This window comes from Brassica napus, chromosome C2 (assembly GCF_020379485.1).
Source record: "Brassica napus cultivar Da-Ae chromosome C2, Da-Ae, whole genome shotgun sequence".
Lineage (NCBI taxonomy): Eukaryota > Viridiplantae > Streptophyta > Magnoliopsida > Brassicales > Brassicaceae > Brassica > Brassica napus.
In genome coordinates this window covers 43081698-43101369 of record NC_063445.1, presented here as the reverse complement: position 1 = coordinate 43101369, position 19672 = coordinate 43081698, and the positions used below count along the sequence as shown (strand labels likewise).

Here is a 19672-nt window from a genome sequence, read left to right as displayed (position 1 = left end):
TACTTTTGAGTATTGTTTTCTTCTCTAAATAAACACGACAACTTATACATCTTTGTCCTCACTGAAGCCAGATCAAGAAAACAAACAAAGTATTCAAGTTAAGCTTTTACGAAGATGGAAAATCAAATTACCATCTCCTGGATTGTACAACTTGAAATTGATTTTGGTTGATTTTGAGGTTAGTTGTTTAACTTAATTTTTAGTTCTCTGTTATACATCCTTATCGATTTTGAATTATTAGATTGCATGTACAAATGAATATCGTTTATAGTTATGTTTATTCGATGGGATTATATATATGGTAGCATGTTCAAATATATGTTTGTATAGTTGTACCATGTCCATTTTAGGGGAAAAAAATCCAAGCAACAATTCCTCATAAATTTGTGATATACTTTGTTGATGAATTTCGGGAAAACATGTGGTATTCTATCAATGATTTCAAGAGAAAAAAATGTTGGTAGAACGAGGACAACATATAACATCTTTAAGCTCAAATTCACTATATCAACCATGTTAAGAACATTCCTTATGTATCAACTTCGTTGTTTTTCTATCCTTAATAATTCGTTGATATTATCAAGAGGAGGCTTGACTTCAAAACTTATTTTGGTAAGTAATCATAACTTACCTTATTCTAAAAGTTATTATCATTTTGTTTGTTTAATTAAATATTTTTCCAGATGTTATTGGCATGGTAATTAATTGTACACCACTCTAATTCCTTTTGAATGACAAAACTAAAAAAAAATATCTTGCATTTCTGAGTTTCTTGATTGAAGATGATAGGTGTGTTCATTGTTACTATATAGGTCTATATATTAGTATATATATACTATTTAATAATAACAAATTTGTTATACATAGCGAACCTATAATCGTATGTTGTTATTACGTTTTTGGCATATTAATCAGTTCCCAGATGGTATTTTTGTAGTTTTTTTTAATATTAGTTATTACCCACATTAAAATTTAGTATGTCATTTACCTCCAAATTTAGTTATTTTTACAGGATTCAACGAATACAACCAAGTACAGTGGGACCCTGACGTGCCTGAAGTTAATGTGCTACGATCAATGTATGTTTGTATATACTTATTGGTTTAATTATTTTATAAATTTATTGTTTATTTTTTTTTAAACTTCTACTGTATATACTATTTATCATTAATTTATAATTTTTGTCTTTTTAGATATGTGATGAATTGGTCACAAGCAGTTGAAACTATGCATCAATGTTCAGTTTTCAGTTCAGTTCATGTTTGTTTTTCTCGGTTTTTTGTCTTTTTGGTTCTAGAAATATAGGAACCATTCAATTATTTATGAAACTTTCTTTAGTTTTGGTTTGGTTATTTTGGTCATCGGTTTAGTTCGGGTACCAATCATAAGAACAACTAATATCCAATAAACTTTTGGTTCCAATTTGGTTCTGATTTTTGGTTAATTTTGGATAATTCGCATAAAAATCAGATCTTTTCAGTTTTGAGATTTAATATCGGATAATCCAGATAAATTCTAATATTGAAACAAAAAATATTTGGATAATTTTATTATTTCGGGTAACTCAAATAATTTTAAATATTTTGAATAAATAAATATGCGGGTATTTCATATTTTAGTAATATTATTTTTGGTAATTTTAAAACTAAATATAACTTATATTTTAAGTACTCATTCGGTTCTAACACGGTTTTAGTTTTTCAGTTTCAGAAATATATGAACTGCTCGGTTATTTGTGAAATATTTCAGTTTCAGATTCACCTTTTTGTCGGCTTCGATTCACCTTTTTCTTCTTAATTAATATACTGAGGCATAGTTGAAACCATAGTGATAGCACATGTTTTGTTATTTTTTGCTCGCACATTTTTATTGTATTTATTTGTTGCACATGTTAAGTGGTGGCACATATTTGTTTTTTTTCAAATTTTTCGGGTATTTGGTTTATAAATAATATTTTATTTTTTTGGTAATTTTATAAATAAATAAAATTACTATTTTTGGTTTTTATTTGGTTCTATGATACGACTTTGATTTTTCAGCTTCAAAAATATATAAAACGCTCGATTGTTTGTGAATTTCTGTTTAGTTTTGGATTGTCTTTTTTGTTGCCTTCATTTCGGTTTTTGGTTCTTAATTTTATATGCACGCATAATTGAAATGTAAGTGGTGTCACATGTTTTGTTATTTTTTGGTTGCACAAGTAATTTTTTCTTTGTTGCGTAATATTGTTATGGAAATAGTGTGTGTTGAGAGGCACGAAACTTAACCCTCATTGTAAATATGTTTTGAGCAATTATGTGTGATTGATTTTTTTGTGTGTGTTGTGCCATCATTTTGAGAGTGAATGTTATATTATGATATCTAGGAAGTCGTGTTATGGAAATAATTTTATGGGGGTTGATGTTATTTCATGTGATATTTCATTCTTGCCATGGTCCATGAACTGCGAGTCACCAGAGAGCCTCGTGAAATTATCAACCATCCATCTCACCTTCTTTGCGTTTACCTTTTATCTACCAAGAGCATGTTGACACTCATGAGTTCACTTTCTTTCTTCGCCTTCCAAGCCTCCCCAACAGGAGCAATCACACCTCGACTGGTTTAGGACAACGTTTGGCTTTCAATTCAATTAAAAGTAGGTCATTGTGGGCATTGAAGATAACTGAACTGCAGAGAGTGGATGTGAAATTTTTTTAATAAGAAGAAAGAATGTGAAATGATTTGATGGGATTTGTGATTTTTAGTGAATCCAATTATTGTATATATAGTTATAGGTGTAGTTTTCAGATATTTCCATGGCGGTGTGAGTGAACTAATGAATGCGACAGAGTGGAGGTAGTGATGGAATCATTATAGTGGTTGATTGAATTCAAGGGGAAGGGGTTATGTAAACCAACAGTTGTTGTTGGCTAATTTGTTCCGATCATACATGATCGAAGAAGAAAGACTTCTGGGCAGAGATTCTGGAATAATGATAAGTCTAAACAAATAAATGAAATGCAATATGAGGCTTTGTAAGTAGACAACCCATTTTTCAGAAACAAAGAGTGAGGAAACAACGCCACGTGTCACATTTTGGAATAGCCTTCACTGAGATGGCGCATGGTTGAGCCTTTCTAGTCAACTTTATTAGTATATATATATATCAAGTATATAAGTATCAATTATACAGTGATAAAAATGATAACATTATAAGCAGATTCTTCTTTGCAAAGGAATCCGATTAAGACTCATCAGACTGGAGTGATGTTTTTATTTGGAAACTGAAATGGGATCTATGATATGTTTAAACTCTTTATAATTATTGTTAAATAATTAAATCAATATATTTAATTTCATTATACTTAGATTCTATTTACTCCTATATTTTTTTGATCACCAAAACAAAGTATACAGTCTGGTTATTACAAATCAATATGCATGATTTATTTATTTCAGATACCTATATATGATACAAATTTAAACGAAATATATATCTTATTAAAACAGAAACATTGTGTTGGACCTAACATTTATTTTGTAAATTAAATACACTTTTTTACTTTATAGTTAAACCTACATTAAATCGTTAATATTCTTTTTTTATATTACTATTTATATTTTCAAAATATCTTTATATTATTATCTATGTTTCCAAACAACACTATAATTAATCTTGTGTCCAAACAATATAAAATATTAGATCTCATATTTTTAATAACTTCTAACAATTCTTTCAAATTATTTAGCTGAATTACACAATTAAAAAAATCAAATAATTTATAAAACAACAAAATAAATAGAACTTAATTTTACAGGTTTAAATACTACAAAACATTTCAATCAATAATAAATCAATTAAATTTATGTATTATTTTATTTATATTTCTTAAATACTGGTTATATCATTTATTTAAGTAATATAATAATTTAATAATAGCCATTTCATAATATAATATATATATATATATATATATATATATATGTTGTACATTGTACAATGAATCACTTATATTCCATGAGCGCAAAATAAGATTTCTGAATCTTTCCTTAGAGAGCTTTATTTTTTTGGTTGTTCTATTCCGGTCTGGTTACTCAGACCACCTCAAGTTTGAGTAGTAGAACAGTTGTTCGTGTTAAAAAAACATTATACAATAAATATAATAACAAAAAGAATTATAAAAAATAATTTAAAATATATGTTATCTAAAGATAAATGCTTAACACTAATTGTTAACAACAAATTTAAACCGATTATAATATAAACCAATTTATTAAGAAAATAAATTATACAAAACAATTTTAATAAAATTAATTAAGTTATATAAAAATGAGTAATATGATCAAGACATATTTATAGTTCTTAATTATTTTATATCTATCATTTCTCTATGTATGTAGTGTGAATCATGTCGAGTTTAATAAGAGAATAAAATAGTGTTTTTCGCTGACTCCACTCCTAAAGCACCACACGAAAAACATTGAGAAAAAACTATTATATGTCAATATTAATAAAACACTTTGTTATATGTAAAAAGAAAATATTTGTATATAGCTAACAAAGAAAGGTCCGTAGCAATTTGTTAATTGATAGATGATATATAAATATGTTTTACATCAAATATATTTTAGAAGTTTTTTAGAAAAAATTGTATGTATATAGAGTTACAAAACAAAAATTGTATGTATTACCTTCTAAGGAAACAATTACGAGAAAAAATATATAAAAATCTAAAATAGTTAATAACAATCAATGGGAGTCAATACAAAATATCTGATGAAAATTCATACGATATTTGTTAAATTTACTTGACTTAAAAATCTCTCAACTTTGAGAATTATCAAACTCCACAAAAATTTTGGTTCCAATAACCCCTCCTTATCCACTATAAGGTAATTTTACATGCATTGCACCACTACGAATTTGCAGTAAGTTTGGCTGTTACATTTTCGGGGAATCATATAATAGATTTTTTAATAAACTTTATATTCTAGACTTTTAGTTTTATCGTTTTAAATAATATTTTGTCAAACTCTGAACTAAAGGGATTCCGCTTACTTAGAAAATATATTAGTAAGTTGCACATAAAGGTTGCACAAAATTAAAGACCGTATATTCGTACTCCCTCCATTTTCAATAAATGATGTTTATGAAAAAAAAAATTGTTTCCAAATAAAGTTTTCACAAATTTTATGAAATTTTAAATATCTAACTTTAGTAAGTTTGTTTACATTTATTTCTTATGATCGGTTGAATTGGTTTTATTTAACGATGTCTTTCTGCAAAACCTAAGAGACCAAGAAAACATAGCGTATATATTTTTTGTTGCATAGTAGAGGCCAGAGGGTCATATAGATAGTCTCCTTTATTAAAAGATTAAAGGGAACCAGCTAAATAAACAATAATTAAAGATAAAACGTGGACTACAGTTGCTACTTCTGGTCAAGGTTTCCATTTTATGCATGTTCCAAAAATGGATAACCCAGAATATATCACATTCATCTACCTACATTAAGCACTCATGAGTAATCGTGACATATAAAGAACTGCTGACCGCTAAATGAAATCAACATCACGGTCAGGAAACATGACTTGAATGTTAGTTTCGAATTATTAAATTGAATGGTAGACTTTGAAAATATATTTTTACAGGATTACTTGGAATAATAGATGATTTTTTGTCTTATGTAATATGCAGTCGATGCAATGTTTTTTATATATCTTATTTTATGCAGTCAGAATGTCAGATGCGTTGATCGAGGAACTCTACAACAAAAAGTTCACCCTAAAAGAATTAATATTGATCTAAACTTGGGCAAGGGTTTTCTCCTTTACACTTTTTCTTCTTTAGATTCTATAAAAAAGTTGTTCAAAATAATAAAGTAAAGTTCAAATAATAAAAGTAATTTCGATTGTTTAAATAGAATATTCTAACTCAAGTTAACTAACTATCAATATTGTAATTGAGATATCATTTTTTTTTTTAATTTTAGCTCTATCGAAATTGGAATAATATCAATTTATTACTTACTAGTAGAAAGAAAATGAGCAGTTTACTTTTATTATTTTAAACACATGAAGAATTCTTATCATTTCTGTGGCACCGGCTAATTGTTGCTTAATTGGCATGTATTATTTTTCTTTTTGTTAGTATTATTTTTCTTTTTGTTACGACAGTTTGTATTTTGATTGAAGTTTTATTTATTACATGTAATTCTATATTTTTACATTTTTATGGTTCCACCATTTAAACTTTCTAGCATACACCAGATGATAATATCTTGCATTTGCCATTAGCATTTTCAGATTTGATTTACCATAACTTCTACAACGTGTGGTTTATATGCATATGTACATTTTATCTATGCAAACTTGGTATTCAGGTTAAGATTTTTGTATTTTTGTTAGTTTTAGTGTTTTGTCATGTAGACCAAACAATATTGTGCCCCCTTAGACAAATTCCACTTCATAGATACTCTAACTCTAATAAGAGTATTCAAGTAATAAAAGAAAATAAAAAAATTAAAGCAAAAAAATGAAGAAAAAGACAATGTAAATATCTCATTGCGATATCATGTGACACTCCTAACCACACTTGTCAACATTTAAATTTAATCAGTTAATTCAATTAATATTACAATAATAAGTTTATTTGATTAGCACCATTTTTAGATACCAGTGCAATACAGTTGCTTTTAAAAAGAAATGAGCCTTATGAGGCAAGGAAAACAACAAGTCACCAACTAAGAACGTAGCCAAACAGAGCAATAAGGTAATTAATATACATAAATTAAATTTTTTTTTGTGAAACTATTCGATTACAGTATGTTAATTAATAATTGAACAACCACCATTAACTTTGTTTGTTTGAACAACAACAACACTTACAAGGTTTTCTTGCTCATGACCTTACAAAACTCACTTAAGACCAATCCCTCTTTATCAAAACTCTCATCATCAGACCCCTCTGTATTTCCCTTTTGATCCATCCTCTCTACTTCCCTCTTCCCTCTTCATGCCTGTTTCGTTTACGCGGTAGAATTGCTCGAGATTTCAAGCTAGGAGAAGCATGACAGCTCCTTGGCTGCGATGGACCACTACTCTTCATGCCTGTTTCGTTCACGCAATCGAATTGTTCGGTGTCCTTGAAAGTATGCTCCATTTAATAAGATTAAAACTTATATCTTTATCTATTCTTTAACTACCTTTTTAAACTGTTTAATGGGTTCTTGTTTTCACTTGGATCAAACGTTTACTAGGAGCAAATGGAGCAACACCCAAATCAGTTCTTGAACTTGTTAAATATCTCACGTTGGCCCACGGTCTCATGTCTATTTGTGTCACTGTGGCCATGTCTACTCCAGTTTTGACAATCAATGTAAGTATCATAGTTTGATTCTAGGTTGACTATACACAGAATATATTTAACTTTCTATATGTTTTTGGCTGAACAGAGTCCGGACGGGGACCTGATCGACTGCATACTATTATTGTTTTAGACCAAAAAGTACTAATCAGCAAGCGAATAACATTACATGTATATCACTAACAGATTATTATTTGATTTAATATTTTTTAATTATTTGTTTAATAACATATTGGGTATATAGATGATCCGGGATGATTTTAAATTTCCTTCTAATCTCCTCTAATTCAGTCAATGATTTTTGAAATATTAAAAAATTCTTTCGTTAGACCTAGTTTTTGTTAAAATTGTTGGAAATCTATTGGTATATACAGTATTGCGCTAGTCATTTATAGAAATTCTATAAAATACTGCAATATGTATTTTTTTAATAAGTTAAGTCAGTAATAATTTGATACTATTTGAAAGAAGATTTATAGTTAAAATTCAATTGCTAAGAACACCACCTCATATCCGAAAATTCTAATTATATTCTCATTTCAGGGGCATACGTACTTTCTATGAAGGGAGGCAGCTCCCCCTACAAAAAGAAATCACCGTGTAATTATTTAGCTCACATTGCAATTACGTTTGATATTATTCTTGCTCCCACTTATACTTCTTACATTTTCTGTTTATCCTGGCCTACTTGTTTTGGCTGCGTTAATTAAAAGTTTATATCTTAGTAGTATTTTTGGGTAAAGACGTAAAGTTCCATTTGAACAAATTCAATAGCTTTATTTTTCACTCCCTTTCTTTGAACCTATTTATTTAATTGTTACATTTTTTTCATTCCCTGAAAGATATTGCTTAAAAAGTATGCGTATTCAATAACAATGAATATATTTCTCAATCACATGTTTTTTTGTGCCCTTATTTGTTTAATAACATATTGGGTATATAGATGATCCGGGATGATTTTAAATTTCCTTCTAATCTCCTCTAATTCAGTCAATGATTTTTGAAATATTAAAAAATTCTTTCGTTGGACCTAATTTTTGTTAAAATTGTTGGAAATCTATTGGTATATACAGTATTGCGCTAGTCATTTATAAAAATTTTATAAAATACTGCAATATGTATTTTTTTAATAAGTTAAGTCAGTAATAATTTGATACTATTTGAAAGAAGATTTATAGTTAAAATTCAATTGCTAAGAACACCACCTCATCTCCGAAAATTCTAATTATATTCTCATTTCAGGGGCATACGTACTTTCTATGAAGGGAGGCAGCTCCCCCTACAAAAAGAAATCACCGTGTAATTATTTAGCTCACATTGCAATTACGTTTGATATTTTCTTGCTCCCACTTATACTTCTTACATTTTCTGTTTATCCTGGCCTACTTGTTTTGGCTGCGTTAATTAAAAGTTTATATCTTAGTAGTATTTTTGGGTAAAGACGTAAAGTTCCATTTGAACAAATTTAATAGCTTTATTTTTCACTCCCTTTCTTCGGCCCTATTTATTTAATTGTTACATTTTTTCATTCCCTAAAAGATATTGCTTAAAAAGTATGTGTATTCAATAACAATGAATATATTTCTCAATCACATGTTTTTTTGTTCCCTTATTTCTCGATCACATGTTTAATTATAATATGTAAATATTAAGAAAAAATTATAATATGTAGATATTAAGAAAAAATGATAAATATTAAATATTAAACTAGTTACTAAAAAATTTATATTTTGGAAAATTGATGTTATTAGATGTGTGAATGAACTGCACAATTACTATCAAGAATACTAGATTTTAAACAATACGTTTTTTGTTCAAAAAAAAAAACGTTTGATTTATAATTTTAAATGCTGAAAATATTATATATTTATGGATCTAAGATGGTACAATATTTCTTAATGTATATCATAAGAGTATTGTTATAATTTAATCAAATTTATATAAAAAGTAACATGACCCTGGTAAATTTTTCTTCTTGATTTACCAATCTTTTGATGATGAAGATTTTAAATTTTGAGCAAATTAGGTGAATACCTTAAAAGAAGGGGAATACCATAGAAGGGAGGGAAATGTTTATGATCGGGGGGTGGAAAAAGGAGGGGAAATAGGGTATGCAGTTAAATAGGATAGATTTGGGGTGTAGAGGGTATAAATTTTCTTAAATTTTTAACTTCTTGATTGTGGGAGCAAATAAATTGACATCTGTCGCAAGCTAGGAACTCAATGTAGATACGTAAATACGTAGAACAGGTTATGCCTCTGACGAGGAAGAAGATACGATTTAATTATCGTCTTTGATTTCCGAAATAAAGAAGAAACAAAAAAGGCTCAAGAAGTGAGGCAAAAGAAATCTATGAATTCAGATTAAGTTTTTTTTTTTAATTAATTTCAGATTAAGTTAGTGATTCCTATTAAGAGTTTTGATGAGGGAAAATACTAAAGTATACGCCTTATATTTGAAACTTATGTTTTAATTTCTATAAATAATTTTCCTTTTAAATTATTCTCAAATGCTTAGAAATGTTATTAATCACCCACTAAATTCGTTACGGTAGTTCTGAAATTATTTCTTAAATCGTTCTAATTTTTTTTTTAAACTTCAAACGATTAAGTAACGATTCAAATAAACGGAAATAATTTATCTAATATGTTTATCATCCTTCATAATTTTGTGTATATATTTGGAAAACTAAATTAGTATTAGGTACTCGCCTGGTGTCCACGAGTGGCCCTATCTGCAGCGGCATTGGGAGTAACTGTCTCATTCTTCTGAAAATTTTTGTCTTCAGACCTTCTTACAGGAATAGATCCTCGGGGACACGCTCCACTCCTGTGCCATACTTGCCAACCAGAATTTTCTCCTTTTTGTACCATATGACCAGTTGGTGTTTCCTGCATCATAAAATCTATAGTTTAGATGACAATGTTTTTTTTTAAAGCACAATGGAATGTGTTTAGGTAGTGGTTCTTAAATTGCATATGTTAAAGTAAACGAAAAAATGGATTGGAAAAAAGAAAGAAAACAAAAACCTGGATTTTGTGGTGTTTCAGGAGCGGGTGTTGAAGAGCCAGTTGATCGTTTATCTTCATGCAGTCGATCAGGTCCCCGTCCGGACTCTGTTCAGCCAAAAACATATAGAAAGTTAAATATATTCTGTGTATAGTCAACCTAGAATCAAACTATGATACTTACATTGATTGTCAAAACTGGAGTAGACATGGCCACAGTGACACAAATAGACATGAGAACGTGGGCCAACGTGAGATATTTAACAAGTTCAAGAACTGATTTGGGTGTTGCTCCTAGTAAACGTTTGATCCAAGTGAAAACAAGAACCCATTAAACAGTTTAAAAAGGTAGTTAAAGAATAGATAAAGATATAAGTTTTAATCTTATTAAATGGAGCATACTTTCAAGGACACCGAACAATTCGATTGCGTGAACGAAACAGGCATGAAGAGTAGTGGTCCATCGCAGCCAAGGAGCTGTCATGCTTCTCCTAGCTTGAAATCTCGAGCAATTCTACCGCGTAAACGAAACAGGCATGAAGAGGGAAGAGGGAAGTACAGAGGATGGATCAAAAGGGAAATACAGAGGGGTCTGATGATGAGAGTTTTGATAAAGAGGGATTGGTCTTAAGTGAGTTTTGTAAGGTCATGAGCAAGAAAACCTTGTAAGTGTTGTTGTTGTTCAAACAAACAAAGTTAATGGTGGTTGTTCAATTATTAATTAACATACTGTAATCGAATAGTTTCACAAAAAAAAATTTAATTTATGTATATTAATTACCTTATTGCTCTGTTTGGCTACGTTCTTAGTTGGTGACTTGTTGTTTTCCTTGCCTCATAAGGCTCATTTCTTTTTAAAAGCAACTGTATTGCACTGGTATCTAAAAATGGTGCTAATCAAATAAACTTATTATTGTAATATTAATTGAATTAACTGATTAAATTTAAATGTTGACAAGTGTGGTTAGGAGTGTCACATGATATCGCAATGAGATATTTACATTGTCTTTTTCTTCATTTTTTTGCTTTAATTTTTTTATTTTCTTTTATTACTTGAATACTCTTATTAGAGTTAGAGTATCTATGAAGTGGAATTTGTCTAAGGGGGAACAATATTGTTTGGTCTACATGACAAAACACTAAAACTAACAAAAATACAAAAATCTTAACCTGAATACCAAGTTTGCATAGATAAAATGTACATATGCATATAAACCACACGTTGTAGAAGTTATGGTAAATCAAATCTGAAAATGCTAATGGCAAATGCAAGATATTATCATCTGGTGTATGCTAGAAAGTTTAAATGGTGGAACCATAAAAATGTAAAAATATAGAATTACATGTAATAAATAAAACTTCAATCAAAATACAAACTGTCGTAACAAAAAGAAAAATAATACTAACAAAAAGAAAAATAATACATGCCAATTAAGCAACAATTAGCCGGTGCCACAGAAATGATAAGAATTCTTCATGTGTTTAAAATAATAAAAGTAAACTGCTCATTTTCTTTCTACTAGTAAGTAATAAATTGATATTATTCCAATTACGATAGAGCTAAAATTAAAAATTATCAACCAGATAGCAAGAATTTAGAAATTCGTGGAGTCACCTCCTTTCCATGTAAGTCGTGTGGAGTTATGGAGGATGAGTTACATGTATTTCTTTGTTGTTCGGTTGGTATTGGAAGTCCGGGAGTTGAAACCGCTAGTGAGTATTCTCTACATCCGTCAATCACAACCTCTCTATCTTCTTGTCGAGACTGGTTTCTCTTCCTCCAGTTGGCATCTCAGTTCCATTCTTGCCTTGGATTCTGTGAATCTATGGAAGGCCCATAAAAAGAGATGTTGAGGATTGAATTTTCTTGACAATGAAGAGAGTGAATAAGGTCATCTCTGATAGAAGATACTGGCATAATGCCAAACTTTTTCCAACGATGAAAATCTCAGCTCCATAAGTATTCTCCTGGCACATCAGAGCTCCTCAGCTACCCTCAGCTGCTACATGATTCATAAAATTCCATGTTGATGTGGCTTGGGATTCTTCTTCTGGCAATTGCGGGTTGGGAGGTATGTTGTCAGGTTCATCCTATGCAGATCGCCTTCTCAGTAATCTTGCAGCTTGTGTAGTTGGTGTTAATGGCTGAGGCCCTGGTTGTCGGTTTAGCGACAATATGTGCTGCTTTTTCAAATAAATCTCTAGATTATGTTGGATTTTCTCCCCCATCAACCTCGTTAAATGGATAGAATCTAGATCAGCATTGTTTGGTATTTTGATTGATATCTATCAATTCAGATCCTCTGATATCTTTTGTTTTTATTCCCCGTCTGCCTACGGTGAGGCTGACTATGTGGTGTAGTCATACCTAGCCGTGATTAACAATCTCTCATCTAGTGAACTATTTTATAGGAAAAAAGATCTGAAGTTAAATTTATTTTGTTTAATTTAATACGTAGTCACCTAACCGTGTTAAAAATTGCAGGATCCTATATCTGGTAACTGGTGGTTGGCAATCGGCGTTGACACTTTTGAACCGGTTGGTTATTGGCCCGCCCAGCTGTTCACCACTATGTCCAACCATGCAACAATGGTGGAGTGGGGTGGAGAGATCTTATACCGAAACACCTCTGGCCTGAGCACAATAACCCAGATGGGTTCCGTGGAGTTTCCTGAGAAAGGTTACAGAAAATCTGCCTATTTCTGTAACCTCAACGTCGCTGAAGAACACAATTCCCTTCAACCAGTGGAAGATTTCAACCTGCAAGCAGACCACGAAGAGTTATATACGATAATGAAGTCGAACACAGAAGCTTGTGAGAATCACTTCTATTTTGGGGGTCCTGGTCATGGACCTGTGCCTTCGACAGCCGTTCGGGCAGCAGCGACTTTTGTTTTCTTGTTTTCTGCAGTCTTGTTAGTTTTATAGATTTTTGATAATATATCTCTATGTCTGTTAAATAAAAAGTTGATAATAACAAACCATAGCACTAGTTTGTGTTTGTGATGTTTTTTATTGATGTTTGTGATGGATGTTCGAGACAATTGATGTTTATTATTTTTTTCATCTTTTGTGATATATCTCTTCTATAATCTGAATGGTAATAAAGTATATGTGTCTACCTAGTTCTCTCTTCCTCATTGAAAATATACTTATCGAAAAAATTTCACCGAAATTGAACTTGTTGTCTGAGTTCTCAATTCAATAATCTGATCTGACCATAATCGAGCACCAAAACCAAAATCGAACCGGTAAACCTGATTGTATAGTTAAAACCATAAAGAAAGACGCTATGCAATAAAAATTGAATATATGCCCTACGACATTCTCTACAATAGAAATTTTATCAAAAGCAGTAACACACAACTCTATGGAACGCTGAGTTTAGAAAATTGTGATGCAAGTCACGTTAGATAAAGAAGCTCTGTTTAGACTCTGTAATAGTTATCAGCTTAATGCAATGCGTTAAAAGCCTTAGAACATCAGATTCAAACCTATCCAAACGCTTTAAATTGCCAAGCTTTGACAACCCTAAATTCGACCCCCACCCCTGCCCGCTCATTTTATTTTTAAGCACGTGATCAATATAAAGGGTTTTATATTTACTTTTAGAATACTATTATGTAAAAAATTTTGGATAACATAATATAAGATCTTTTTAGATAATGATAATTATAAATTTAATAAAATTTGCTTTTAGTTTATGGATAATATGTTAACAAATATAATATAATTATTTATTAATAGTAATAAATACTTTAAACGCTCTAATTTTTAAAGTGAGAGTAAAAAGTCACGTCGTAAATAATAATATAAATATTTTTGAATTTTTACCAACTTTTTTTTAAATTTATTGAAATTATTTTTGATTGTCCTAAGAAATTATCTTAAAAAATAAATGATTCATTCTATCTTATGTGATATATATATATATATATATATATATATATATATATATATATATATATATATTAAAATAGAGTTGGGTTAATATTACTAAACCAAATACAATATAAACATATATATAATATATATAATATTTTAATATTACTAAAGTAAATATAAAATATAAATTAAATTATTATATTATCGTTAGAATTTTTTAATTTTCTAACATAATGATAAAATACGACCTAAATCACTTAACTTCTTTACTAAGATTACTAATTGACCATAAAATATAATAAACCTAGAATTATAGAGATCATGACAAATGAACAGATTCACTTAGCGAATAATTGTATAGATTCTTTGGAATATTTCCTAAATTAATTGTCAGGTCAAAATTATTTATATTCAAAGAATAGAATTAAGGAATTACATAACCATGTCGAAAATATTATTAATAAACAACACGATTTTTATTGAAAGATAGGGACAATTATTGAAAAAAACCCGAAGTGTATCATGTTTTAATAGTATAAACTAGGTGACCGGTCCGCACCCTGTGCGAACATAACAAAATTCAAAATATAGAATAAATAGTGTATAGTTTTAGAAGTAACTGATTTTACATCTTAATACCACCGTCTTTGCGAGAAAGCATCAGTCATGAAAAAAAGCTGATACTCAATATTTGACATGGACGAGAGCGAACAAAGTAAATTCAGTATCAAGAGGCAGTTATTGTGTATATGTATAATTGCAACGTCCCAAAATAATTTGTGTGTTTAAGAAGAAAATTTCAAGAGGAATTTTATATTGTAATAAGGTAAGTCATTACAAACGAATTAAGAATTTAGAAACATTAAGGTAAATTGACATTTAAAATTTCAATAAATGTGATAATAACTTGGGCAAAAAATGTTTAAAATAAATAAAGTAACTTACATTTAAACTATTCATAAGTTACTTTGCAACTTGCACATGTCAAATCAGAAAACGACATGTGCAATAGGAAAAGAGCTAAAGAAAAAAAAAGATGATATAGCTCACCATCCCAAAGAACATATAGAACCTCTTATTATAATTGAAAACATATGATAAGCCAATATAAATAATTTTATAAATTTATTTATTATTTAATAAATGATTTATAAAGCATGCATGGAATTTATTAGATATTAATAGTTATTATGATACTTTATATACAAATATAAGACTTTCTATACGTATATAAAATCATTATATCAATTCAAATAAACATTTTTGTTTCTTATTTTATGTAATTTATAAATATATAAAAATATGATCACATTATTACTCTTTCATAGTTTCAACAATTAGTTACCATAAATAATTATTTCTAAAATTATGTAGATTATTTGGAAAGTGGTAATTGAATTATCCTTTCTTTTTAGATATAATTATAATAAATAAAATCTTCAAATCATTGGCCAATCAAATTATAACAATTTGAAAAGTTCATTTATGATCGACACGTAATAAAAAAATCACTTATATGACTTCTCAATCAATATGTAGTAGGTTTATATTTTTATAAATAATTTATAAGATTTTATAAATTATTTTAAAATTCTGATAAATTTATTCCTTAAACAACAATAAATAATTTATAAATAATATTAATAAAAATGTTTGGATTTTTTTATATTTAAAATAGTTATTATATAACTATATTCGAATACAATTCATCAAGTAGAGTATAAAACTATTATAATTATCTTATATAAAATTTCGTTCATTATATTTTATAGTTTATAAATATTGAAAGTAATAAATAAAACAATTATTAATCTTTCTATAATTTAGAGAATTAGTTTCCATAAATTATTATTTGTAATATTCTTTAGATTATATGGCACGTGATGTTAAATGATTTTAGACTTACCTTAAATTTATAGATCTAAATTAAATTAAAAAAAATTAAGAAAAATCGACCAATCAAATTATAACAATTTCTTGAAACTTCACCTATGAGCGACACGTCACCAGAAATCACTAAATAGTGCATAGTTTTAGAAGTAACAGATTTTATATTAACATTAATTAGAATTGTATTGTATATGTGTTGTAATTCTTCATTTTAGGTGAATAAAATTATTTTTACATAAATAATATCGAAAAATTTATGTAGACATATTAAAAGAAAATATAATAAAGTTGAAAATATTATCCATAAATAATATAAATTATGAAGTACAATTCTCGATAAAGAAAACAAAATCCATTAAAAACCTGCAAAAAATTTCTTAAATTTTGTAAGCAATTGGACGGGTTAACATTATTTGATAGATCTATAAGTTTCTAAATTTTATTGAACAAAAATAATATTAAATTGACATACTGTCATCGAAATAGTCAAAATACTTGATTCGTAAGCTGTGAAGGTATACCGCGCATCCGCAAAATAATCGAAATATTAAATTGAAATAGTCGAAATATTAAATTGACATACCGCGCATCCGCAAAATACTTCTCCGGAACTTCACCAGCTGTTCCAACAAAATTTGTTTGAAAGAAGCCACTTTTGTACGGATGCGCGGTTGTCCGATGATCACCAATAGCATCGTACAATTTGAATAACTGGACGACCTTCGCATCGTCCTCAGTTAGTTTCCCTTCAAATTGTTTGATGAGCTGTTCACCAACTGAAGCATGAATTCTTGTCCCCTACACGAAGATGAGATAAAGTTATATGAGTTGGATTGAGAAGAAAAGACTAAAGACGATTATGAGTTGTAAAAAAAGTAGTAATCTACTTACTTCTTTATCAACGAAAACCATTTCGATGGTGTTTCCGGAATCTTTGTTGTAATTTCTCCACAAGTCAAAAATCCTAACCTCAATATGTCATGTATCTTTACATGGTTTTAATTGCCTCATAAAAGACACTCGGATTTTGGGAGCTTGAACTATTGCCATACTATTTTAAAAAAATTGATATCTTCACAACAGTGTATTGTATTATATGTAAGACCTTGGGAGTATCTTTATATTTAGTCGACTTTTCATTATAAATGACGTTTAAATATTTATTTTCCGCAATAAATATTGAAATAGATTAAAGAAAGATATTAACACTACATTGTCATAAGCTGGTTTGCATTTAATATATATAAGAACTTGTGCAAGTAATGCATATTTAAAACAAGGTAAGTCATTAAAAATGAATTAACAATTTAGAAAGATTTAAAAGTCGAATTAATGTGATACTAACTTGCGCAAGAAATGCTTATTCTCAATAAGGCAATTTTATATTGTCGACCTTTCAAAAATAAATGCCGTTTCTATATTTGTTTTTCACAATAAATATTGAAATAGATTAAAGAAAGTTATCCCCCTATTAACTATTTCACCGGGAATTTTATATTGTAATAAGGTAAGTCATTACAAACGAATTAAGAATTTAGAAACATTAAGGTAAATTGACATTTAAAATTTTAATAAATGTGATAATAATTTTGGCAAGAAATGTTTAAAATAAATAAGGTAACTTACATTTAAACTATTCATAAGTTACTTTGCAACTTGCCAAAGAAAAAAAAAATTTATTCATAAGTTACTTTGCAAAATAAATAAGGTAACTTAAAATAGTTATTTTAAAATTTTGATAAATTTATTCTTTAAACAACGATAAATAATTTAAAAATAATATTAATAAACATGTTTGGATTTTGTTATATTTAAAATAGTTATTATATAATTATATTCGAATACAATTCATCAAGTAGAGTATAAAACTATTATAATTATCTTATATAAAATTTCGTTCATTATATTTTATAGTTTATAAATTTGAAAGTGATAAATAGAACATTATTAATCTTTCTATAATTTCGAGAATTAGTTTCCATAAATTGTTATTTGTAATATTTTTTAGATTATATGGCAAGTGGTGTTAAATGATTTTAGACTTACCTTAAATTTTTAGATCTAAATTAAATAAATAAAAATTATGAACAATCGACCAATCAAATTATAACAATTAAATTGAAACTTCACCTATGAGCGATACGTCACCAGAAATCACTAAAGTGACTTCTCTTTTAATATATAGGGGAATCATAGCCCTTTAATTTAATATTACTTTCATATTAATTTAATTCAATATACATAAATTATAAGAAAACCATTGCACTTTTATTTGATATCATTTGTTCTTCTTGACAATCTGCACTTTTTTTCGTGAACGACAATCTTTACTATATCTTATAATCAATAGTTTTATTCCGTTGACATTGATTGGTTAAACACTTTCATTATAATGAAATAGCTTTATTTCGTTGGGTTCATTAGGAATTGAACTTATACTCAGGAAATTGTAATACAACGCTCAATTCATTCATTGGCACAACAACAACGTAACGGAGAATTGGGAGGAGTAATACAATCTCCGGTTAGAAACCCTTTAGAAACACAGTCAACGAAGCACATACGTGGTGAGTACGAGTCTGTACACAGACTTTTAGCGCAAAACGTATACTTATGTTGGACCTTCTCCATTTCTGCACCTACAAACCCACATTAGAACAGTATATGATAGGCTTCAAGAAAAAAACATAGTATATGATCTGGTCTACAAAAAAAAACATAGTACATGATCTTTGTCTGTTCTAGATTTTCATAAAGTTATTGCCACTAAATCATAGCTAACTGAAAAAAAATAAGTTAAAACAAAAAAAAATTACACATACCTGAAGTCAAAACGTTGTGATTTGACAACGAAGACACTAAAATTATTGCGAGACAAAAAGTCACCCAAGTTTTTGTGATAGCCATAGTAATATTTTTTATACAGCGAACAATTGTTCTTGATTCTTTTGATCTGAAAAGGATCTATTTATATTGCTTTTAGTCTTGGGAAAAGTCAACTTTACTCCTTTTATTTACCTTTCCATTATTAGATCTTCCATATTCACTAAATTAATATTGGGTCAAAAATGATTTGTTTGTATATTTCAATATTTCATTTTATAGACATTTGGTAAATTGAATATATTAAACTTTCTAGTGAATCTGGTCAAAATAATTTATTGCCCAAATTAGAACTTTGACTACTTGCAAACCGTTAACACAAAGAAAAGCAACAAAATAAAATTTTTTGACTAAATGCAAAACGATCCTTTTATTTAGTTAGAAATCTTTGACTTTTGATCAAAAAAGAAAAGAAATCTTTGACAAAGGTACTATGAACCTTGACTACTGTATTGTGAAATTTGACTAAAGTTATTACTATAAGATCTTCAAAAATCTTATATATTAAAATAGAAGTCACAACATTGATTCATGCGTGATTTTTAAAAAAATAGATCTAATCAACATATTCCTAGAAAATCATGTTACAATTAATCTCTAATCTTATTATTTCAATTTTAGACATACCAGATATTTTTATTGGGCTATCAATAATTGA

The 19672-nt window shown here is 28.4% G+C and overlaps 1 protein-coding gene across 1 annotated transcript; it reads right to left on the bottom strand.

Annotated features, from left to right (window-relative positions):
* Positions 1-9281: 9281 nt before the first annotated feature.
* LOC125581812 (transcription repressor KAN1-like) lies at positions 9282-13822 on the bottom strand. The gene is made up of 4 exons (XM_048747849.1): positions 10758-13822; positions 10540-10649; positions 10377-10463; positions 9282-10238 (listed from the first exon to the last, which is right to left on the bottom strand). The coding sequence occupies exons 1-4, from the start codon at positions 10837-10839 to the stop codon at positions 10047-10049; spliced, it is 471 nt and encodes a 156-aa protein (XP_048603806.1). The 5' UTR covers positions 10840-13822; the 3' UTR covers positions 9282-10046.
* Positions 13823-19672: the final 5850 nt, after the last annotated feature.